Source organism: Atta cephalotes (assembly GCF_000143395.1).
Source record: "Atta cephalotes unplaced genomic scaffold scaffold00055, whole genome shotgun sequence".
Lineage (NCBI taxonomy): Eukaryota > Metazoa > Arthropoda > Insecta > Hymenoptera > Formicidae > Atta > Atta cephalotes.
The window spans coordinates 673815-699872 of NW_012130119.1; the positions used below are offsets into that span (position 1 = coordinate 673815).

General features: G+C 30.3%; 3 protein-coding genes across 3 annotated transcripts in view; 2 read left to right on the top strand and 1 right to left on the bottom strand.

Moving 5' to 3' along the window:
• Positions 1–5093, top strand: part of LOC105623321 — a 5731-nt gene extending 638 nt beyond the window's left edge. Inside the window, 11 exon segments of the mRNA XM_012204718.1 lie at positions 464–610; positions 766–944; positions 1307–1513; positions 1643–1885; positions 2102–2294; positions 2750–2925; positions 2927–2961; positions 3350–3656; positions 3734–3879; positions 4518–4734; positions 4881–5093. Of these exon segments, the coding sequence (XP_012060108.1) occupies positions 464–610; positions 766–944; positions 1307–1513; positions 1643–1885; positions 2102–2294; positions 2750–2925; positions 2927–2961; positions 3350–3656; positions 3734–3879; positions 4518–4734; positions 4881–5093 (2063 nt within the window).
• A 2703-nt stretch (positions 5094–7796) lies between these two features.
• LOC105623322 (DDB1- and CUL4-associated factor 8-like) lies at positions 7797–13271 on the bottom strand. The gene is given in 13 exon segments (XM_012204719.1): positions 7797–7844; positions 7996–8121; positions 8219–8343; positions 8794–8962; positions 9963–10128; positions 10406–10620; positions 10884–11030; positions 11154–11404; positions 11472–11783; positions 11786–11918; positions 11920–12214; positions 13015–13045; positions 13184–13271. Coding segments are annotated over 13 exon segments (2106 nt in total).
• An 8602-nt stretch (positions 13272–21873) lies between these two features.
• LOC105623293 (high-affinity choline transporter 1) overlaps positions 21874–26058 on the top strand; it is a 7794-nt gene continuing 3609 nt past the window's right edge. Inside the window, exons 1-3 of the mRNA XM_012204691.1 lie at positions 21874–22147; positions 23737–24041; positions 25470–25749. Coding sequence (XP_012060081.1) covers positions 21874–22147; positions 23737–24041; positions 25470–25749 — 859 coding nt within the window. The remainder of the gene's footprint in view (positions 22148–23736; positions 24042–25469; positions 25750–26058) is intronic.

Sequence of the window (26058 nt, forward strand, 5' to 3'; positions counted from 1 at the left end):
TATACTATTATTTATTTTATTTACTTCTCTACTANATATGTATATATGTATTATTTATTATAATAATATATTATTATTATATATAATAATATATATATTATATTATATATATATATATATATATATATATATATATATATATATCTTACATTTATATTTCAATGTATGATTTTTAAAATTTGGAGTTAAAGTTATAAGTGAATGTTTGTGCAATGAAACAATTGATGCAGAGGTAAATAATAAATATTTGAATAATCTTAATTTTGCGATATGTAATTCATTGATTTAAACATATATAGATAAACATTAGTAGAATTTAAAATCTATTTAAAAATTGTGCTGCAGTGATAATTGATTAATTTGTGTTATCGAATGTATCTAAAATTTACGATTATTTTATATTAATGCATTAATTAATTATAAAACACATGTGTACACATATAATCAGTTATTAAATTTGCAGAGTCCAAATTTCTCTCCGTTTTGGCTGGACCACTAAAAGGCGTGATTGGCTTATCGGATAAAGAAATTTGCGATCTGACGGATTATTTTCGAATTCAGGACGGTCGGATTCTTTATTCGCAATTTTGTGAAATTATTCACGACAGTGGTACAAGCGATTATTAATATAAAAAATTATATAATATGATTATTTATCTGTCTTTATATAAAGTTTATATAAAAATAATTGGAATGACATGCATAGCATACAAATTTGCAAAATGACAATAATAATAATAATAATTTTTGTGATATTTCTCGTAGTTCCTAATTTTGGAAAAAACAAGACTCTTATGACCGGTTTAGAATGGCAGAATCCGCTGCATGTAAATACTTTGAGTGGCATGGAAACACGAAAATTGAATTTGATTATCACTCAGATCGCCGTGTTGGTGAGCAAAAAAAAAATTGCTCTTCGACCACATTTTCAAGATTACGAGAAGGTACATTTGATATGATTCATCTATAAAAATATAAATCTTTACGGTTTGCAACATTAATTATTGCAGCTGTAATTTATTCTTTAGTCTTTGTGTATTTGATAAGCCTAATAATTATACGAATACATTGATAATTTAGTTTTGCTTGTAATGTAAAAAAGCATCATCGATTCTATTTTATTATTCAAGATATAATTGTTTACTTCAGAAAAGGATTATTTTGATATAAAATATTAAAAATAAACAAAAGTAATTAAATTGTAAAAATATGAATATTTTATTAAGTTTATTTTATTAAGTTTAATAAGTACAAATAATAGAGAAGTTTAATAATTTTCGATTCATTCTAATAAAATGCTTTGTAGATCGCGAAGAATGTTGACACAGTTAGTCTCGTCCATTTTGGTCGAATTTTAAAATTTCTGGGCATCGTCCTTGGCGCTGAGGAATTTCGCCTGCTCGTAAAGAGATTTTCCAGAGATGAGTATTTCGTAAATTATGTAGCGTTTGTGAAAGCTGTAGATGAAGTTCAACATTATTTAGAAGGATATGGATTGGTGAATCTCAGTAAGGTATTGTCAGTCTTAGAATCTTTTTTACCTTTATTTGTTTATAATCTTTACATATATACATTTATAATATTTATACAAATAGGGAATTAGAACATTATATGTGTTTTCTGGAATGTATGTTACCTTTAGTTTCTCTGTTACATTTCTCAGGAGTTGCTCGATCAATTTCCCGGTCGAATAATTACGGCCAAACTGCCGAAACTCCCACGACTGGAAATTGGTAAGATTATACCCAGTCAAGTCTTCGATAAGCAAATGGTGTTCCATCCAGTGATGGAAGAGGTGAAAGAGATGCTTCCTACGCTGGAAATCATAAAACGCATCCAGAGGCACATTCTTGAGCACCGCATACGCATCCATGAATTTTTCAAGGTTCTCGCGATCCAATTACGTTATGTATATGAGAATTCAGCATGATAACATTATCTAATTAACGTTATCACGTATGCTGAATTCCCATATGCGCGCGGATATCAATGAGTCGTTACCCGCAATGAGCTCACTCGCTATCGCATCCTCCTATTATCATGAGCGTGATATATTAACGGTTTAATCCGTTGATTAAGAACCGAATGATTTGGATCATAGGATTTCGAATATCTGAATGTTGGTCGAGTGACTATCCCACACTTTCGAAGAGCGCTGACCTCGCTTCAGATTTCATCTTTGGGCAGTCTTTGGCTGACTGAACCTGAAATCGATGCCTTAATCGCTCTCTACAAGGATCCAGATGATTCGGATCACGTATGTTGGCGTATATTCGAAGATGATATAGATCAGGGTACAATATCTAAAATAAATGTAAACGTTTTTGATGATATATCCTCAGAACAAACGCTTTTTCTGCTTTAATTATATATAATCGTTCTTTGGGCGTAAAATAAAATGTTTTTAAAATTTATTTTTTTATAATAATAATATTTAGATTTTTATAAAAATTATGAAACAATTTATTTGATTTAATTGATAATATAATAAAAATGTAATACAATTAAAAGATTACAAACGAATTTTTCAAAAAATATTTAAAGAAGGAAATCACTTTTTATGTAAATGAGAAATGAATAAAAAATATATATGTTTTGTAATTTTGTTGTGTAAATAAATTCTAATTTAAAGAATGTTTGTTCTCAGTATATGTATTTTAACATTTTTTTCTTATGTGTGCGCTACCGTTTTTACATTTTATTATTTTAATAGACATTTTCATTTAGTTTAGTATTTTCATTTTCATAGTTTTTACTATAAAAGGACTTGATAAATTGCCAAGCCTAAAAGTGGAATCACCACCTCAAGATATAGCTGAATTACCTCGAAAAGGTGTGCAAAGTTGGCAATGCCAACCGAAGGATATAAGAGAGCTTTGTGAAGATATCATGCAGAGAATAAGACAGCGAGTCGAAGAAAGAAGAATTCTCTTGAAGCAATTTTTTTAAGGATTACGACAAGTATATTCATCTTTAAATAATTGTTAATCAAATAATTTATTTTGACAGTGACTGACGAAAAATTTAAATTTAAAAAAATGTTATACATATTTAATACAATAAATTGTAATTAAATAATTAAGAAATATTTATTTATTATAACTTTTATTATAATTAACATGTAATAATTTATTTAATACATTCATATACTTTTGGAAAATAAATACGAAAGTAATATTTTAAATTAAAATTGCTTGGAAAATTACAGTGAATGCTTAATAATTTTCGATCAAAATGTATTGTTTCAATTTTGGCATATTTCAGTTAATAGTATATTTTGTTTGCCAACATTAATGATGAAAAGATATTAATAATTTTTGAACTTTATGAATTAATTATATATTTGCAGACACAATTGCGGTCATGTGACGCGAATGCAATTCAGACAAGTCCTTGTTATGGCGACCATACTCTTGTCTCCAGAAGAAGAGTTTGCTCTGGAAAAAAGATATAACGATGATATGGGTTTTAACTACACTCGATTTTTGCAGGAACTAGAATTCCAACCGATCGTGGAACCTTTATATTATCGCATGTTGGAGGATAAAAAGAGACTTAACGCTGAAAGGCCACCGTCTGAACCTCACGAGGATGAGACCAATATTGTATTGATTTTAGCTAAAATTAAAGCTAAAGTTGTACGCGAAAGAATTAAAGTAATTTATATTTGTTATTAATTAAAGAGAAGTGATTCGAGTTCAGAATTAATTTAATAATTTTTTACAACGCGTAGGTCCTCGAATTCATGCGTCAATTTGATAGACACAACCAACTTGTCATTTCGAAGTTTGATTTTATTAGAGGTCTAGATCAGCTTCGTTGCGGTTTAACAACTGCAGAAATAGATACGATTACAGAACTTTTTCAGGCGCCTCTAAAGTATGGAGATATAATATTGACAATAAGAGTCAGTAATTTTAGGAAATAAAATCAGTTAATAGAAATGATAAGAAAATAAATATAAGAACAGGAATAAAATTTAAAAAATAGAAAAAAATAATCAAAGCAAATTAATCCCAAGCGAATTTTATTTTTCGAATTATTTTCTAAACAATATAGTTGCATTCAAAATATTGTTTAATAAATAATGGTTAATAAATTATAAAAATTTTTTAATAAATTATAAATTTTTTTATAAATTATAAAAATTTTAAATTGTTTAAACTGAAAAATAAATGTTTATAAAATTTGATATGTTTATTTTTAAATTATTTAATAAATGTTATAAAAATAAATTACATTTATCAAGTTTATTTATGTAATTAATATTCTTTTACTAAATTGTAATACGCATTTTATACATATTTTATCAAATTTGGCCAACTTGATAAATATATATTTAATAATGTTTATTTAATGTTTTTTAGATGTTTTGAACATAGATAAGCTGCTGGGTTAATATTTATTTTCTTTATTGAAACATTGTTTAATTTTATAATATTATAATTATCGTCATTTATTTCTTCTTTAATTTCACATTCTTATTTCATGATTATCGTATTTCTTTAATTCTGAAGATCCGATTTCATTGAATACACCAAATTCGCGACAATTGTGGAAGAAGCCGTTGCGACTGGGTGTTTGGAAAAAGTTCCTCTTGTGGTTCCCTTGCAACATGTGCCTTCCGAGGCGAATAGCAAAACTTTCCTGAATTTTGACGAACGACAGAAGGTAGCCACCGCGTTGGATAAACTGTGTCAAGTGCGGAGTCCGAACTTGGAGGAAGTCTTTAAAGTTAGTACAGCTGTCATTAAATTATACGTTATACACAATACAGTCATTGAAGAGACAATTATTTATTATGTAAAATGTTTTCTTTTTTCTCTTTTTTTGCAAGACAAAAGAACAATGAGCAAATTTGATAATTATACGTTCTTTAGGATTACGATAAAGAAAATACCGGCACGGTTTCTAAAGGACAATTGATCAGAACATTGTCGGTTAGACGAATGCTAGAACTCATCAATAACAACGAGTTGGATGCTATATATAAGTGCTTCTCCATTGAGAGAAATAACCGCTTGGAGTTCAATTATCGAACCTTCTTGTGCACTTTGTATCTGTCACAAGAGAATAAAAAAAAGACCTTATAGAAGGCGTAGATGGCCTATAGATGCAAATTCGGACATTGAGAATATATCTTTGCTGTTATCTATTATACCATAATGTTGTATATTATGTTAAACAGTTTAAGAAAGTGAAATTACAATGCCTTAGTTGTAATAAGGAACATTACACATAAGTCTCACACTCCTTTGAGTATTGATATATCACGTAGCGAAAAATAAATAGAAAAAATTATATAATTATATAATTATATGATTTTTAATACTTTTTATACATTAACTTTATTATTCTTACATATTTTTGAAGTAAAAAATATATTTTTTAAAACAAATAAAAATCCCTTTAAAAGAATTTTATGACTATTTAATTAGATAAAGTGTAGCATTAAACATTACAATTTGGACACTACAGCATTCCTTTAAATTAAAAATTTTTAATACTTTTATATTAAAATAAAATTATATATATTGCTTCATTTGAATTATTTCTTTGCTTGCTAATGGATGGCGCCACTGACACTAGTCTGTTCAACTGATACAAATAATTTCTAGAATCATTAGTTATATTCTTTATATGTATTTTATATATATTTGTCATAAATTATAAATTATTTAATTACAATAATTTTTCCGATTATTTTTAGTAATATGATAAGTTAATTAAATAAAAATGTTAAAATAGAAACTTTTTAATGCTTGTATTTTAATTTCAAATAATGTCACTTTAATTAAATTAATAATTATTTTATTATTGTTTTAATAACGTCTATAGTTTCTATTTTATACAAATTACTATTTAAAATTAGAAAGAGTTAAATTTAAAATCTGTACAAAGTGTATTGTATACTAAGTAAGATTTAAACAAATGTCAACAGCAGGCTTGCATTTAAAGTATCGGTTGCAATGTCCATTCAGAGGAAGTAAGTAGGAGCGGCTACGTCTTAGATGATAGGACTCGTCGAAGCACGCACATTAGTGCCTCGCCAGCACGTACAACTCGCCGGCGGAGAATAATTTAGGCAGATAGAAAGTCTACCTCACGCTCTCTCATGCTCCTTACAATAGATTAAAATGTCAAGAGAAAATATATAATGAACGTCGTTGTAGCATATTTGCTACTTACAAAAATAAGAGATCTTTCATTATCAAAGTACTCTTTATACTACTAGTCATTTATATTTAAAATGATTTTTGTGCGATAGAGAAATAATGAAATCTTACTATGCTTGATCTTTTTACTTCTCGCCGTTGCTGGATTACTTGCTGCTGGATCTCCTAGGATTTTTTGTCGCTTCGATTGAATCACGAAGGGTCCGTTTACGAAAGTCAAGATATCGATCACTTTGCCTTATCATTTATAAAAAGTTCAGCCCTTATACAGTCGTTTCCAAAAGATTTGGTTTTTAACAAAACTAGTTTCTCTCGAATTATTTAAGAGCAATAAATTCTCTCAATTTATTTAATATTTTTTAAACAGTCTTATCATGAATTAAGAATATCATGAATTAAGAATATATAATTGAACTTAACAAATTCTTGAAGGAAATAAAACTAAATAGTAACAAAATATCTTTAATGGATCCTAAGAACCTATGTATTTCTTTAAAAGAAAAAAATATGTATTGCTTTAAAAATTAAACTTGTAAAAAATAATTTATGTCTTCGTCATTAAATTATCAAAACGATATATTTTACTTAGAATGTTCTTTTAATTCGAAAATATTGAGATACTAACAATAAGATTATGTAAAAATCATACTCTGCATATTTTATGATTTATCATTTTTAAAATATGTTCCTCTTTTTATTTCTCTTCTTTCACTTATTCTTTATTAATTAATTTTATTTTGTTCAACGCATATATTAAAAAATAACAATACAATAAACCAACTTATGTATAATTCAAGATATGTACTAGGAGATATGAAATAGTTCATTTTCAGTCAATATAAAAGACCAATAATAACTAGAATGCAAAGCATCTTCGATATGACGTTGCGGCGATATATATTATATTTCACTATGTGAAGTTATTCAGTAAAATTTATTATAATTGTGAAACGATTAATATAAAAAAGTGCAATAAGTTATATATTATCTCAAGCAGAAAAAGTCATTATGATATCAAAATGATTTCAAAATGATCATTAAAAGTCATTTTTCAATCATTTCCGATTCATTTTAATATCATTTTGATGTCGTTATCGTGACTCGTTGCTTGGGATAATATTAAACATTAATATGGAAAAATGAAAAACAGGAGTAAAACACGGTAACTGATGCGCGAATATATCTATTACTAAATGATTCATATTTCTATTTCTAATTAATTAATTGGTTACAATTTTAATTCATCGCTTTGCAATTTTTCCTTTTTAATATAAAAAGATATGTTTTATACATGTAATTTCATCGCAATATTAAATCATATTAATTTAAACACCAGTTTTAAGAAAGACACTGTATTCTTTCAACGTCGCCGCATTTGAATAGACTATTTTCGATAGAGCTATCCGACCAGGAGCTATTGGAATTAAATACTATCATCATCATCGATGACATGGTTATCGTTGATATCTTCATCTCGATTTGGTTGGTAATATAATGGAATCATCATCCATAAAAAAATGCTGTAAAAGAAACATGATAGTGTATATATAATCAATTTAATCTACCTCTCTCTTTTTTTCTCTATGACAGATAATGTCTCTGTAGAGCTTAATCAAATAATCAGAGGAAGAAATTGTTATTTTTCTCCCTATTTCTCGCGTGGGACTTGTGAAAAAAAGAGAACATATGAATTCATCGATTACATTACTGCGTTCCACTGTTTTTATCAAGAATGTGATATTAAAAATTGTCTTTAAATGATACATCCTTAAGATAACAAAAAAAATGGAAGAGATTTATAAAGAGATAATTTTTACATACGTACATTGCCGAATGATTGCATTACCGAAAGTTTTCCTTTCGAAGGCATCCATAGTTTAATGTTGTTCTCAAATCCGCATGTCGCAAGAATGGGAATATGCGGATGACTCGCCAAGTGAGTTACCTATATAAATTAAATTTTAAAGAGTCATTATTTTTTCGTTCATACTGTAAATAAGAAAAATTTATTTATATTAAATTTATAAAATAGAAAAACTTACCAATAGTGTATCTCCTGTCATATATTGTATGATACATTCTGAATTTTTTTCCCAAATAAATATATTATTATCGGATCCAGATATAACATATTCGCTTTTAGGTCCGAAAAAATAACCATTATATACTATAATTAACCAAAAGGCATGAATAATTAATTAAATATTAATAAATCAGAATTATTTATTATATATAAAATATCGTTTCTCTCAACTATAGCGTACTATAACAAATTTTAGAAGAGACATTTTTATAGAAATTTTTTTTTTAAATAAGTTATTAACAACACACATATGAAAATTAATTCAAAAGTGTATCACCGAATTCTGTTTTTGTATATTAATATACAGAAACAGGATTCGGTGATACACTTAGAAAAAAAACTTTATAATATAATAGAAAAACTAGAGAAAAAAACTTTAGAGAAAAACTATAATATAATTATACTATAATTTTATAGTTTTTCTTTATTTAAACGCGCATAAAGAAAAAATGATTAAGAATTAAAAAGATCTATAATAATCGTTAATAAAAAACAATGTAATTATAAAATAATTGCATTTTATATATAACCTACACGGTTGTGATATATCCACATAATTTTCATACATATGGCCGTAATCTCCACATGATAATGTTTTTAATTTATTAAACAGGAATAATTCCTTATGATTATACGAAACGAGAATTTCTGTTCCGTTATAATTATACGTTGCAGACGTTACAAATACGTAATCATTATTTACCTAAAACATTTATATATAATATAATAGAGGAAAAGTCCCTATTATGAGATATCGAATTCATTTTGGGTAAATGCTGGAAATATAGGCAGAATTTAAAAAATAATAGATCATTTTGAAGAGAATTAAACTTTAAGATAAAATATAAAATTATATAAAATTTAATTTAAATTCTATTTTTTTTGAAAATTAAAGAAATGTAAAAAGTGAGTAAATCGCAGAGTCAAAAAATTGTGTTCCTAATATGAGATGCCCCGAGAAATCGATAGTAAAACGCAAAATATATCAATATTGCAATTAAAAAACTTTATTTAATGTTTCTAAAATACAAACATGTGCGCGAAAAGTGAGCATGCGATAGATTGTACCCAGAACTCTTCAGAAGATAGTTGGAATGAAACATCACAGAAATAGACACTCGACGTTCATTTCGGTTGTCTTTTTTATTATTGCTTAATAAAATTTATATTTTAGCACCGATTTTCATTATAACACAGGAGCATGGATTATTTCATATTATAAATACCCTGGGTATCTCATATTACGATTTCCACGCCTTATGATTTTACGATCATCAAATCTAATTTCTATAATTAAACAATTCAACATATCCCGTATTTTTTTTATTAGTACCTTACTCTATTACTACATGAAGAATTTATTGCCAAATATTTATTTATTAAATAATAAACAAGGTTTAAAGATTCATTTCAATGAAACTTGAAGACATCCAAATTCTAAAATCTTGTTTTACAATGAAAACTACAAACATGATCTAATAATAAATCTTCTACTAAATAATTTTCAATCTAAGAGCAAAAAATTCATGATGGAACCAATAGATAGCATTTATTAGTTTAATAAAAACGCCGTTATCTCATATTAGGCGCTTATCTCATAATAAGAGGCTTTCCTCTAATTAACATATACGTAAACAAATTATATTATTCTATTGCTTTCATTATAAACTTTTTTCTAGTAATGGACTTAATACAAGACGTACTACATAATTAGGCCATAGTTTATAAAGCGGTTTTGAAACATTTCGCTGATCGTATACCATGACACAGTAGGACTGACCAGCGACACATAATTCATTACTGTTTGAAGGATTAAAATTTATACTGTGTAATGGTACTTTTAACAAATTTTCCTTTACTACAAATAACCTACGGACAAAAAAATTATATATTATAGAGGATTTATTAAAAAAATATAAAAAAAAACATTTTTATCATACAACTGAAACCGAAGATAGATACCGAAGATTGATTGAGCCTACTTGTAATTTGATTAGTTCAGCAAGTATTGAATAATCTTGAGTATCAATCACAAATGAACTCTTAATATGAAAAATTAATACAGTGGATATGCCGTAAGGTATAAACATAGCTTACATAAAAAAATATAAATATATATTTAAGCTTTTTAATTGCGATTACTCACTCTTTTGATTTGCTTTCTCGGATATCAATGGATAACACTCTTGAATCAATTCCAGCAGAAAAAATTACATAAGGTATTTCAGGATGCATAGCCAATTTCAAGATTCCATCGTGTGTCGCCAATTTCATCGATATGTTGCTTTCAATATCCAGCAAATATATCTGATAAAAATTATCAGAAAAAGCTATAAGATTTTCCAACGACAGCCACTTGGTCTAAACTCATACAATTATAAATTAAGAAAACTAATTAAGGCTACATTCCAAAAACGTCCTCCACTGAGGAAGATTTTACTCTAATATACATACAGTATATATTACGTATATTATATATTTCGAGTAAAATATTTCTCGGAGAGGACATTTTGGAATGAATCCTAGAAAAAGATTAATAAACATATTCTTTTAATATAATTACATTAAAATAATTATTATACAACACTCTAATCTCCAATGCTATAATTAATTATAATACATACATCTGATATAAAGAAGTTATCTTTATTTGTAAAAGAATATTTTTTTTTTCCTACAGCCCAATCCCAAATAGAAATCATATCACAAATGACACACATTAATAAATTTCCTTTGTGATTAAAATTTAAGAGTTTTATTATTTGATAATTCTGTAACTAATAATCAAATATATACCATTAACTAATAATACAAGAATAACTTAGTAATGGTTTCAATACAATATATAAATCTGCGTAGTTCAATGTATAACATTTACAAGATGAATAATTTACCAATATGGATTCATTAAGTTTATACATAAGTTGCAGCTGCTCTACTGCACATAAAGAACTATAGAATCGTCTTTCGAATAATGGATTGCTACCTATTTGACGATTTATCACTTCCGGTACAATATGCCAATTAGGAAATATTTTTCTTATTTTTAAGTTATCGGCTTCTTCATTGTTCTTATCTTTATCTTTATCTTTCTCTTGTTTCTCCCATTCATCCTTTTTAGTAGCTTCCCATTTATTCCCATTATCTGTGTTCAAAATTCAAACTTTCACATCTTACCAAATAATAACAAATTTGAAAAAGTATAAAAATACCTTCATGTTTGTATGAAGTAGACTGGTAATTATTAGCAGTTTCTGATCTTGCTCTTAAATTTGTATTCGATGATTCGTTCTCAGCTGACTCACTTATCAAATGATAATTTTGCTGCTCCGCTATTAATGTGTTTCTTTGAAACGTCACTGTATTGTCATTTAAGTTTCCTTCATTGGTGTTGCGCACACTTTCATTTAATTTTTGTCGCTTACTCGAAACTTCATCCGAACTATCGTCTGATTCTTCTGTTGATGTATCGCTACTGGTCTGTATTTGACTTCTCGAAATATTTCTTTTAATCTGATTAGTGCGCATTGTGCTTGCTTAGTACAAGAAAGAAAAGAACTATTATCTTGTGAGGTAATAACTTCTGATAAATTAACCGAATTTAAACTGGAATAGAATTTTTCTTTTAACATATAGTTAGTTTTGTCACATTTATTAGTATGTTATCTTAATGTTTGTTGTTATCTTAATGTTTGCAGAAAATTCTTCAGGTTCATTTTCTTGTTTATTTTGAATAATTTCGCAAGCGATATTGTTATCAAATTCGACTATATGATTAATTTTGTTTAAAGTGACATTGCTCTCAGATGTAATATCATAATTATTTACATTTTTTGAGACATGAGAATCTTTTAAAGAACTTGACTGTACCTTCCTAAATTCCTCGCTATCTGAATTTTTGATATTAGGAAACGTTTTTATTTCAGAAGAATTATCGATATCATCCGATACTTCACTTTAAAAATTCATTTTATTTTAAAGATCTTTTTGTTTATCCAAACTATTAACAATTATTCCTTCAAAATACACAATTAATTTACATCGAGAACTTAAATATGGTTTTTCCTAAAAATAGATTAATTCACAATAAATAATAAACTTTTATTACAAATTATATCACGTATATATAATTTAAAGTATTAATAAAACGTGCATATATCTGAGTAAATTATAAAAAATTATAAAAAAATCTGGAAAAAAACAATTCTTGATTATCTAAAATCAATATCCGTAATATCTATACTTTTTGTTCTTTATTAGAAATATACCTGTTAATAATGAAAGACAGTAACTTAGACATAAGACTTAACACAGTTATCCTCATTTTCTTATAATTATACAAATAAGTGCAAATAAGTTAAATGAAATACAAAACTAATTTATTTCAATAAACTCAACAAATTGAGATCTTTTATTGAAAAACTTTATTTCGCTACTTTGACATTTCTGAAAGACAACAAAACATTCTTATTAAAACTGAATTTAACATAAACTGTCTATTCTTTTGAGATTCTTTTTTGAGAATTTTTACATCGTCTTTGATGTTTCAAGAAGATAAAATTTTTATTATTAACTTAAAAACTTCAAAAACAAAAAAACTTCAAATAACTTCAAAAAAACTTCAAAAAAACAAAATTAAAAATACAATTAATGTACTCTGAAACAGCTTCTGAATCTTCGATTAGACAATTAGCAAAATTCAAATGGAGATGAGATATAGGATTAGGGGAAGATTCTCATTGACAGGGCACTTACCTTGGGACTTTCCCTGTATGGCTGTACTCCACTTTTTACAAAAAGCACATCTCACAATTCCTCTGTTGTGTCAGATACGAGAGTTAAGTAGAAGGATAACCAACGGCTGCGTTCAGCAGAATGTTTAATTTACAAGTTGGAAATTTTCTTCGCGTTGATTGGATCATACTTGTAGATCTAGAAGAATGTTTCGTCATAGGTCCTTCTTCTTCTTCTTCTTCTCCTTTTTCCTTTGATTGGCGCTTTTTTATCCCCATCATCGAGATAAAAAAAAATGGCGCGAAAACAAAGTATGCGACAGAATTATAAATTTTTATATTCTAAGTTCGGATCTATAATAGGTATCTTAAGCCATAAGAAACTGACCAGTTACAGCCAAATGCGACAAGAATAATTATGATTCGTCCATTTCTTATTAATCTATTGTAAATCCTGCTTAAAAATCTATTGTAGATCCAAGCTAACTCTGCATTCTAACAAAGCTGTCAAATTGCAGACGGAACGATGGAACAATTTGCTAATCTATAATTTATTATTTTCGTAAAGAAACGTATACAAAAAAAAAGAAACGTATACAAAAAAAACGTATACGTGGGGAAGTGCTATAGTATATGTAATGTTTCTTTTCAAGAATAAAAGCTCTGTTGTATCTTGAAACGAAGTTAAAGTCACAAAGTGCACAAATATTTATTATAATGTTTATTTATAATTTCATAGGTCAACGTCTAATTTGATTATTTTTGTAATTTTCATCGCAGATAATTTTCAAGATGCAGATCGTGGGCCACTTCGATCAACTCCGATTAACTTCAATCAATGATTAGTCCAGTTAGTTGGAATTCACCAATCGCATTTGTCAACAACAGATTCCACGGACTAACCGTCGATTAAAGTTAATCGTAGTTGGTCGAAGTGGTTCTGAGATTGGATTGAATTTAATAAAAAAAAAGGAAATTAATATTAATTTTTGTAAACTTTGTTTTGATTGATTAAATTCCAATGCAATATCAATCTCCTGGGCTTTTTACAATATGCGCATTATGTATGAAACAGAACATATCTTATTTAGGACATGCGCATCACGCAATAAAGCACTACCGGCAGCTGCTAACAAATTTTTTTGTAATAAGAAGTATCATTAAGATTCCTCATGAAATAGAAATAGAAAATTACAAAATAATAAAAGGAAATTTATTAATAAACGCGGAAAAGTAAGGAAGGGTAAAAATTTAATTTTATTATTTTAGTAATAAATTAAGAGTTATATAAGAGTTATTCTGCCGCTTTATAATTAAACGATAGACATGTACATATTAGACAAAAAGGAGGAATCGATTTTACTCTGAAACATGACAACGTTTGTGATCTATAAGTGCGTCACGTGTAGACTCTTTAGGAGTCGTGGCCTCGTATCACCCTATGATAACCCAATGGAACCCTCTTGTTTCGTATCCAGTTACGAGCCGTACGGACACACGTGCATATTATCGTCTCGGGTGCTTCACCTGACACGTGGCCGGGTAAATTTCAATTCACCAGTTCTCCGCGGATGTCAGTGCTTGACTTCGTGACAAGTAGGCTGTCGGGGTCGCCTGAACTCACTCAACTGGTTGTCGTTTTTAATTCGCCGAATCCCCGTCTTTACTAGCATGCGTAACGATCGCTTCGCGATACCGAGTCACGAAAACACGAAAGTGAAAGTTCATCTCAAACCAAAGGGACTTGACAAGAATTAATAGAAATTTATTCCACGATTCGATGAAAAATCTTTAATCTTTAAAAAAAAATTAAAATGAGGAAGAAAAAGAAAGATCCGACGTCAATAAATTGTCGATTTCCGTCCATTATCGGATCTTTCTTTTTCTTCCCCATTTTAACTTTTATGTGGAATCAGAAATCTTTTCAGCTGAAACGATTCATCCCTCTTCTTTTTTTCTCTCCACGTTTTGGAGAAATAAAAATAAAGTTGAATGAGTCACACAAGAAATTTAATTAAAAAAAGATCGGCCTTATGAAAAAATGATCTTAATTTTTATTTTGTTACATTTAATAGTTTCTTGTTTTAGAAAAAATACTAGCGAATGTGATACTCGGTAAACTGCGAACTATCTTGTAGGATTGTTGATAAGGCCAGTGTGTGCACATTGTAAAAAATATCTCGGTTCTATCGAAATTTCTATAAGTATTTTGAGATATTCTAAGCAATGCTAATAATTGTAGCGCAAATAAAGTCTTTAATTTGTTTATTTCCAACGAGAAATAAAATAATACTGTATATTTTTATAATAATTCCCGGGAAAAAATGTTATATAAATGGACACATTTTGTATATAAAATATGTCAATTTTTTATATAAATGTATATGATTATATGTACATGTGAAACATTTTTTCCCGAGAAGTCTATATAATATGATGATGCAAGATACAGAATCATTATTGTATTTTTTTATATATAAATTAAATAATATATAATTAAAGATGTCACATTGCAAGATACAAAATGCCTTAAAAAATTGTAATTATTTTGTAATACTCACTACGGTGAAATAATTGAGTGCCATAATTTTGTATATTTATATTCTGTTAACATTTATTGCAAATATTATTTGTTTTCTTAAGAAATAAAGTATTTTGTTTATGTTACAAAATTTAGAGTCGAAACAAGAAATCTATATTCAAATGCTTAAAATATATATAGAATGTGGTATAAAGTGACAGAAGAATAGCAAATGCAATTTTCAATTTGACAGGAATGGGCCAAACGATATTGATCATGCAAAATTTGGGAGAGAGAAAGAGAGGAAGAGAAGAATCACAAGAAGGGAAATTTGCCGTTACATCTGTCTGTTCAGCATTATGATCTAAATTATTATCTAATTATCTTGTAATTATTTGCATTTTGTTGCGTTATCCCAGTCTAGAAGATCAACCATATTTTTCTGCGCTCTATATTGACCTGTAACAAACGCGACCGTTACTCAGCCATTAATAGGTTTTCCTTGCTTCTCCGCAGTTTTGACGTCAGCATTTTTAACGCCATGTTATTCTTGGCATTCACGTTGTATGGTAACAGTATAAATCCGAAATTTTATAAATTATTCTCGAAGAGTCTCTAAATTCATCTCTAAATTCGTAATTCATGCGAGTATTAAGATTTACGCGAGATGCTATACTTTTGCTGTTATTACTGTTCACTGAACTACATAATTATTATATTACAATATAAAAGAGGGAAATGATATAATAAAGCATAATAAGAATTAAAATACTTTATTTAAAGGATTAATTGCTATATATAATAAATAATATAATAAGCTGAAAAAAGATTACTAAAAAGAATATTCTATTGTATATCCTAAAAGTCTATTTAATAATGTGTTGTGTCCACAGTACTTCATTAATAACAATTAAATGCTTCTAATATTTTATTATAACACATTATATTTAATAAAGGAAAGTATGCGTTATAAATAATTTTTTATTCGTCGCTTTAATTAGCAGACTACCATTCGTGTGACGTAAGCAAATTTATGTACTTACAAATTTACATTATTTTGTCATTAAATTCGCTTCGCAAGGGATCGTCTTTACAGAGGAGTAATTAAATATCGACGTGTAATGTGCCGTTCCACTGAGGCATTATTTCATAATTCGACACACCTTACGATATCCCTGAATATTTCATTTCATTCAGAATCTGATCTTCATCCCTGCTACAATGATACATTTTCGTAGTTTTTTTATTTCTTAAAATAATAGTCGACCGCTTCATGAAAAAACATCAGCCCTTGTCCATGTAATTAAACGTGGCAATCGCCGAGAGGTGAATATATGTTTTTCGGGGTAATCGATTCACCAGGTCGTGTGCCTTTCTTCCTATCGATGTTCTCCATTCTCACCCTCACTTTCGTCACCTATCCCTACCTACCGTCCCCGTTAACTTCTGCCCACGCACACCTTGAGAATCCAAAATTACTGTAAATGTCAATCCTAAAATTTATAGCTGATAATTCAAAGGAGATAAAAAGTTGGAGCTGATTTTTCGTCGAATTTTGTTAAAACGAGATCTTGTTGTATTCGCAATCGATAAAAGACATTACTGCATTAAAAAATTAACTTGTCCTTTTCCCAGGGAAAATATTTTTATGTAATTTTTACGTTCGTATAAAAAAATAAGAAATTAATATTCAATATTTAATATTTTTGCATACACTGAAAAAAAATTTTAATTTCAAAGAAATATTTCTTTGCTCGTATTAAAAAAAATTTTTTTGGCTCAATGACAATTTCTTTGAAAATATTATTGTACAATATTTTATTTTCAAAGAAATAATTTTTTAGCAAGAAAATTTTTATTCGAAAAATTAAGATATATTTTTTTCAGTGTATAAATATTGTTATAGAGAATATTTTATATATTATTTATATAAAAGGATCACATTTGCTTTATAATAGGTCATATATCCTACGACTTTTGGTTTTCAATGGCAAGACATTATTAAACTTCTAATAAAAGCAAACGCTAATAACTTAATTAGCCATTAAAGGCTAATCAAGTTACTCGTGCTTGATGCAGAAATAGATCAATGTTACTTCAAATATTACAACTCTGAAGTATGGAAAGTGCTTGACATTTATATCATAATTTTATTAAGTTGAAGCTCATTAGAGTTTCTAACAAACAAATTTTTGCTATTCAAGAGTAACGTGATCTAATATGACTTTTAATTTCTAATATCGAATAACTCCAACGATAATTTTTATCTTTTTTTTTTGACGATTTGTAGTTGAAAAGATGTCGTGTTCATGTGTCGTGAAGGGAAATCATTAATCGACACATCTTGTTTCTAGAGGAAACGAATCGGCCAGTGCACGTGACGTTCATCAGGAAATAATGCACCTTCGAAGTCATATTAGTATCGGTTCTTCATCTCCTGAGAGGCCTCAATTCGTCCATCTTCTGGGTTTCCTCCTCTCCCCCCCTCCCGAATTTCCGCTCTCCATGCGAAAGGGGTGAGAGGAGAACGACGGAGAGAGCCAGGGGGACGCGATCTCCGTCGCGACTCAGTCGGGGGCGCAGACTCAGCGGCAGCCAGCCAAAGCCAGTTGTCCACGCCCCCCGCTTCGCCCCCGGCGGGGGCGTCGGGTTCGTGGAGGAATGGGACAAGAGGGTGTGCGAAGGGGGTACGCGATAGCGAGGGACGTACGGCGATGCAGGCAGCAGGATACGGGGGATGGTGGGGTGCGACACAGAGCGCTGCGCACCCCCCGCACGGTGCCGCGCGCCGCGCCGCCGTGACGTCACGGGGGTCGAATCAATATTATACCGAATGCCCTCCCTCCGTCGTCGTCGGTCCTCGCGAGACGGCAGACGGCCGACCGCCTCAGTACGAGGTGGCCCCCGCGACTGTACGGGACGACGACGGCAACGTCGTTCCGACGACGACGACGACGACGACGACGACGACAATAGTGGCAGCGACGATCACGGCCACGATTACGAAAACGACGATCCGTTCGACCTCCGGTTCGTCTCGCATTCCATCTCACTCATCTCTTCGGGACCGGTAGTTGCGCTTCCCGTCACGTGAAGTCGATTCTATACCTTGTCTTTGCGTTGCCGGTTTTCTTTCGGCCATTGGTACCCCACAGTCATCGATTGCCTGCGCTGAACACCGGTTCCAAAATGAGGTAGTCGCAGCCACTTTGGGTTCCTTCGGGATCGGGAGATCTGTTCAGTGGGAACAGTGAGGAAAGTGTCCGTAAGTAATCATTTGGCTGTAGTAACATAAGCGATTTAAAAATAAAAAAAAAATAAGTGATCTTTGAAAAACATTTTCATTTTTTATCCCGAGAAGTAGGATTGGTCCGATGAAATTACAGGCGAAGGTGTCTTTTCTATACCATTTGTATTTTATTTCACATAGAAAAATGTTACAAAATAAAATACGTAAAACAAATTCGTTTTTCTCTACGTTTAATTGGTATCAAACTATTATAATCAGCATTGAATTATTACCAGCCAGCTTTAGAGTACAACCGCGCAAAAATAATTCATAGAGATCCATGGCCAGTCAAAGTTCATATGTATTCGTACTTAAATATAAAACAGCGTGTGTGAATAGAGCAGCACTTATATAGAACTATATGTGATAATTTTATTTGTGGAATCTCTATCTTGTAATAAAACTTTTAACAATCTTGACGTTGATCAAAATGATAGTTAAATTTTTTACAAGTTGTGAATGCTCGAAAATTTAAATTTCAAAACGCTGATTAACTTATTTGATTGCTCGTTCATTTTTAAAATTAGAATTTCTAGGATACATAGATTAAATTTAAAACACATAAAGAAATAATAAATATATTTTAAAATGATAAAACTTACTAGTTTAGATTGAAAAATATAATTTAAATATTGTCGACTCAAAATTGATTTGAATTATATTTAAGATTAAAATTATCTAAAAGATTTATTGAAAATAATATTGTAAAAAAGTGTACACAATTTTGTAAATTCTCTTTGCATATTAAAGAAATTATTGATGCTGAAGGTTAAAAAAAGACATTTTTTCCTATTTAAACACAAAAAAAAGTAGAGCTGACAAGAATATATATTCATCAGAAAAATCAATACTTTCTTATTTACGTTGTTTATTAATTAACAATAACTTTATAAGAGCCCAAATTTCACAGATGATTAAAAACTTTAACTTATGAAGTTAACCCTTTTGATCGATTGTATGTTAACATGATCTTGCTACAAACTTGCTCTTAAATATAATTAAAATACCAGATGACATCTTCTGACTGAAGTACTCTCCTTGATGACACTTTCGTACATTCTTTGGTGTCTAATATCTCTAAACATAATAGTTCTCGTTCTTCTGTAGATAAAGGACCGTGCTGATCCCCGCGATCGGTCCCGTGGGCGCAGAAAATAGGCGAGGGAGGAGAGAAACGAAGAAACTAGGCAGGCAGGGAAGCAGCGGGCTCAGTGAGTTGGGTGAAAATCGATGGCCATCAGCGCCCATGGGCGGCCTCGCGTTTAGGACAAGGAATAGCCCCTCCCAGAAGACCTCGCTCCGGTGGGGTGATTGCTGCCCCCCAAATCCCAATCAAGCGTCGTCGTCGGTCGTCTGGAAGCATCGTCTTCAAGAAATGCCGCCGGTGCCCGTGTGAGGCTGCCCCCCGCTGTTGCGTGATTGTACCTCGCGGGGATTTCAAAGGTAAACCTCCACCCTTGATATTTAGACTTTGCTCTTCTTTTTCGCAGGACACATCGAACTTATTATTATTTTGTTGACTGGAAATTTTGATAATTTTTGTAATTTTAATAACATTTTAATTCTCTTTCCTTATTTTTGTTTGAAGAAGAACAAAGAATAATAAAAAATAAGAGAATCGAAGTAAAAGAAGCTTGCTATGCAAGATGAACTTTTAGCAATCGTGCCTTTTATTTTGGTATACAAGATGCACACATGACATTCCTTTATGTCTCTTCATTACTTTTTTCTTTGATTTTGAAATGTATTCTTTGATATTTTGTTTATTATTTGCAAGGTGAATTTTTATTATTTACTAATGAAATATGCTTTTATCTCGCTTCGAAAAACTGTCTTTTAAAACTGCATTTTTGTGTTTCATTGTATAAATTGCAATCTTATTCTTTCCTTTCGTAAGGAAAGAGTCACCCACGAAAAGAACGATTCTATTGAAGCGTTTAAAAATTTCAACACATTTGAAAATAATTTTGTTGCATCATTAAAATTATTATGAAGAAAACTCAAGCATGATGAATAATGGTGTAAGAGATTTTAACATTCAAGCAACAAGCTTGAGCATTCTATATAATTATTTTGATAATCCAACAAAATTATTTTCTGATCTGTATCTAACTATAGATATTTCGGCAAAACCGTTTTTTAATTTCCTTTTTTGTTCTACTTTACGCCAAATAAAGTGCGTTAATCGAAGCTACATCCTTTTTGAAGCCGAATTGAGCGGTGGCGCCTCGGATAGACCGCGCCTAACAGGATTAGAGGGTGAACTCGGTTGAACGATTTAAATACTCCTCGGGGGGGAGGGTAGAAACATAATATTTGCGCTTAGCTGCACTTGTTGGGCGCAAGCGTGACGGTCATGATGTTAATCAAGTGGAAGATTTTAATACACTCTTTAATACACGCGAAATTGATAAATTCTTTGTAAAACCTACGTTCAGAAGTTTTTGCATTCATTAACGTCGTCGGCCGCAGCGAATAAAGGGAGAGAATTCGTATATTTACCTTTTTTTACTTTACAAAAAGCAATTAACAGAGTTTGACCCTTAAAAATGTATCGCATTATAAAAAAAAGAATTTAAAAAGTCAATTCTTATAAATAAAATTGTAAAATTTAATTCAATTTAAATCAGACTATACACAAAGTAAGATGGTGAATGAATAAAATTTATTCCATTGATTGAAACAGCTTCCAGATAGAAACTTATAATTTTTATTTTGTGATTTTTCTTTCGTTTGTTATAGGTTTTTAAATAATTTTTTCAAATATATAAGCATAATATTTTTCCTAAAATGCAAAGTATAAAAATTATTGTAATTTATAATAATAATAATATATATATATTTTATATCAATCAAATTAAGCATCACGATTGCCGATTTCGCACCACGATTTCAACTTTTTGAAATTCTTTTAAATTCCGCCTTCACATAAAAGTTTCTGAAGGAAAAAAACATGTCCAAAAATTGAATTCAGATATCCAGACAATCCCAAAGCGGATCATCTGCCGAACTTCTCGGACCTACGTCTCCGTCAGCTCGAGCTCACGCCGGTGGACCCCTATTCCCCGAAAATGATCAACATCGCCGGAGTAATTTCCATCGTTCTCTTTTACCTGCTGATCTTGGGCGTGGGAATATGGGCGGCCAGGAAAAAGGAAGCGGGCAACGACTCCGAGGAGGAGGTCATGCTGGCCGGCCGCTCGATCGGGCTCTTCGTCGGGATATTTACGATGACGGCGACCTGGGTCGGTGGTGGTTATATCAACGGCACCGCCGAGGCAATCTACACCAAGGGTCTGGTCTGGTGCCAGGCACCCTTTGGATATGCTCTCAGCCTCGTTTTCGGTGAGTCCAATTGTTTTATTTCTTGTTCTCGTGACTGTTTAATTTTTAATTTCTTCATAACGTGAAGTACAGTTATTCCGATAATACTTTGGAAAAAGTACGAGTTTATTCATTTTTCAGTCTTTCTGTTTTTGTGAAAAATTTCCCCAAAGATACGCAAATAAAAATTTCTATATGGTAAATTTTATTTCCATTCATCTTCATCTAAAAAAAATCTTAAAAGTAAAATCTTTCACGTAAAATTGATAAGTCAGACTTTACTGTTGCCTTTTTATGATGTTGTTCGTTCTTGCTCTATTGCTTAGCGACTTTGTGCAATTTAAACAACTTACAAAATTATGATTTCTAGGGCAAGTAGATTTTATAGTAGCAATTTAGTGTACGCGAGTTACTTGTCGTGCGTCAAAATCTGACAAGGAGCAATAATGACACAAGCTTAAGATTGCCATGAAGATATTGAAAACTTTTCATAACATTATGTAATTCACCTTAATCAGCCGGGTGGACGGTGAAAGTTTACAATCGCAAAGATTGACGATAGAACAATCAAAAGATCGTTGATCAATGGCGTGTCTTTCTTTACACGATGTTGGAGTGCTTATATGCCCAACTGAAGAAGTTACGGTGGCCGACAATAGAATTCTTGTAATATAACAGACAGACAGTCGATAGAGTATTCGCTATCGGCATATAAAGGCGATAACTTTTCCACCAATGTCTCGCGCAGTCAAATGACCTCGACAAAGAATAAATGCGACTATAACTCCATTGAAAGCCTAGCTTCGCTATGTCTATGAATGATTATCTAATAACATTAAGAAAAAAAATTTAAGATTGTTATTTCTTCAAAATCTGGATTTTTACATGAAAAGAGCAATTTTACTGAAGAATTAAAAAATTTAGCTAGATACAGATCTGAAAATAACTTTTTGGTATATCAAAATAATAATTTTGTAGAACTCTTAAATTGGTTGCTAAAATTTTTGCTTATATATTTCGGATCATTTTTTTAGTCATCTCTCTTAAACTAGTCAAAATTTCTTATAACATTGCTCATCATGCTTGAGTTTTTTATATAATTCTTTTGCTGATTCAACAAAATTATTTTTAGACCTACCACTCAAAAGTTTCAACATACTCCATTTCCATTTCCATTTATGGTAATTTTGTAAAAAAATAAAATATAAATACAGTTTGTATTGTTTTAAATTTATTATCACATATATTTGCTAAAATTAATATTTTTCCTCAAATTTTTTACTTTTTCAAGCTTAAGCTCCTTGGATTTTGATAACAGAAACCAAATTTTTAGTATTCTGTCGATAAATTTTTCAAATGTCTTAATCAAAAACTTGTGTTTACTTAATTTCTGGTGTTCAAATTCTGTGAAAACATACATATATTGTTTCTATTCTTTTATTGTTAGTTATTATGCTATCCAAACATTTATCAATATCTACAACAATTGAAGTTGATATTTCTCTCTATATATAAGATATTCTAGTGTTTGATGAAATTATTTCAGTTTCCATAATGAGATATGTCAGTGGAAAAATGTTATTCTTAATGGTGTTGACTTTCTGTTGCAGGTGGTATTTTCTTCGCGAACAAAATGCGACAGCAGGGGTACGTCACGATGTTGGATCCGCTTCAAGACGCATTCGGGGAGCGTATGGGTGGCCTCCTCTTTCTACCTGCTCTGTGCGGTGAGGTTTTCTGGGCAGCGGGTATCCTTGCAGCACTTGGCGCCACGCTGGCGGTCATCATCGACATGGATCAGGGCACTTCCGTCATCTTGAGCGCCTGTATCGCTGTTTTCTACACCCTCTTCGGCGGTCTCTACTCTGTCGCTTATACCGACGTAATTCAGCTCTTCTGCATATTCCTCGGTCTGGTAAGTGGGTCGATTGACTTGTAATACGATCAAATCGCATTAAGTATTTGCAATTAGTTATAATTATTTGTTTAGTGTAAAAACTAGTAATGATTGGAAACACAATTAAAAACGAACATATATTTGTGTGTGAACAACTAAATATAATAAAACAATAATTAAAGAGAAATTTATTTAAAATAATAAAAAATAACTTGAAATAAAAATAAAATAAGTCGTTATAATGCACCGTTAAAATTTGATTGCGCGTTTTTTTGTATTTTTAGTAAAACAAAATTTCAATAAATGTCATGGTTTACTTGACCCGTGCAACGCTCGGTCGGACGAGTCTTTGATACAATATAAGCTTCAGAAGTAATCAATATCATGGCTTCGCTATTGCGAGCGTTTGTATTACCAAATTTATACTCGGTGACGTATAGGTGGTGACCCACTTCTCGAAAGAACGTTATCGAGCTATTATTTTAGTGAGACTTCTGCTTCTAACGAGAGAATTTCCATTACAACGGTGAACTTTAAAGCTTTACAATGCAAAGATCTTTTCTTTTTAGACTCTTTTCTTATCTTTTTAGACTCTTTTAGTAAATTAATTTATTTGACTAAAATTAAAGTTTTTTTTAAAGAAGATATATATAGATTTTTCATCTTGAATTCATGCGACTCAAAAATATTTAAATATTAAGAGTATAATTCTGACGTCGTGTTTCCAATTGCATAATCTTATTTTGTTGTCATCAATTAATAGAAATTATTGACACATACACACATAAAATATATTAATACATAAAATAGTTTATATTATTGAACGAAAATATTTAAATTAGTTATGCTGTTCTTTATACGCTTTACTATTGCCTGGAGTTACAGTATTACACTCGCAATGCTTTTATTTCGAGCACTACGAAACTTCCCTTTCAGATACCGTTCCGAATGCAAACTCGTCCCTCTGTAATGAAACTGCCGTCCATTAACTGTAATTAATCGCGATAAATCAGACCTTTCAGAACTAATCAAAGCAGCGATATAGATCCTATTTCTGGAAAAGATATTTGAATAGCTTGTATCAATCAATTAGAGATTAAAGTCCGCTTTATGTATATCCAGTCTTATAAAAAACCCTCTAAAAAAACATTTTAAACGAATTGAATATTTACTAAATTATTTTCAAATTCTGTTAATATAAAAATTCTTTTTATAAAATAGAAATATTATTTTAAACACCAACAGTTTAATAAAAATAATTATCTTTTTCTCGAAATATTAAAGATAATCGAAAAATGCGAAAAGTCTAGAGTAATTTTCAGAAAATCATTAAATATTTATTATTAACTTTTATTATTAATTATTTATTTTTATTATTGACAAATATTCTCTTACCGAATTTTTTAAAATTTTATTAAAATGATGGAAATCATTTTTTGTCAATAGTGGATGTGTATCCCGTTCGCTTGGTCCAATCCGAAGGTACAATCCCTCAGTTCCATGGACGTTGATTGGATCGGCAAAGTGAGTCCCGAGGAATATTGGTATTATTTGGATTACGGTTTACTTTTGATATTCGGCGGTATACCTTGGCAAGTGTACTTCCAACGTGTCCTCTCCTCGAAAACCGCGGGGAGAGCTCAAGTATTGAGTTACGTTGCCGCTATAGGTTGCATCCTGATGGCCATTCCCCCCGTTTTGATTGGAGCGATTGCCAAAGCAACTCGTGAGTACGCATTTAATTATTGATTAAATCGACATATCATACAATTAATATTATATGCAATATATATACATATATTCGCAATATATATTAATTGAAGTTATAAATTGGAGAGAGAGAGAAAGAGAGAGAGAGAGAGAGAGAGAGAGAGAGAGAGAGAGAGAGAGAGAGAGAGAGAGAGAGAGAGAGAGAGAGAGAGAGAGAGAGAGAGTAGAGAGTAGTAGAGTAAGTAGTAGTAACGTAGTAGTAAGTAAGTAACGTAAGTAAGTTAACGTAACGTTAACGTTAACGTTAACGTTAACGTTAAACGTT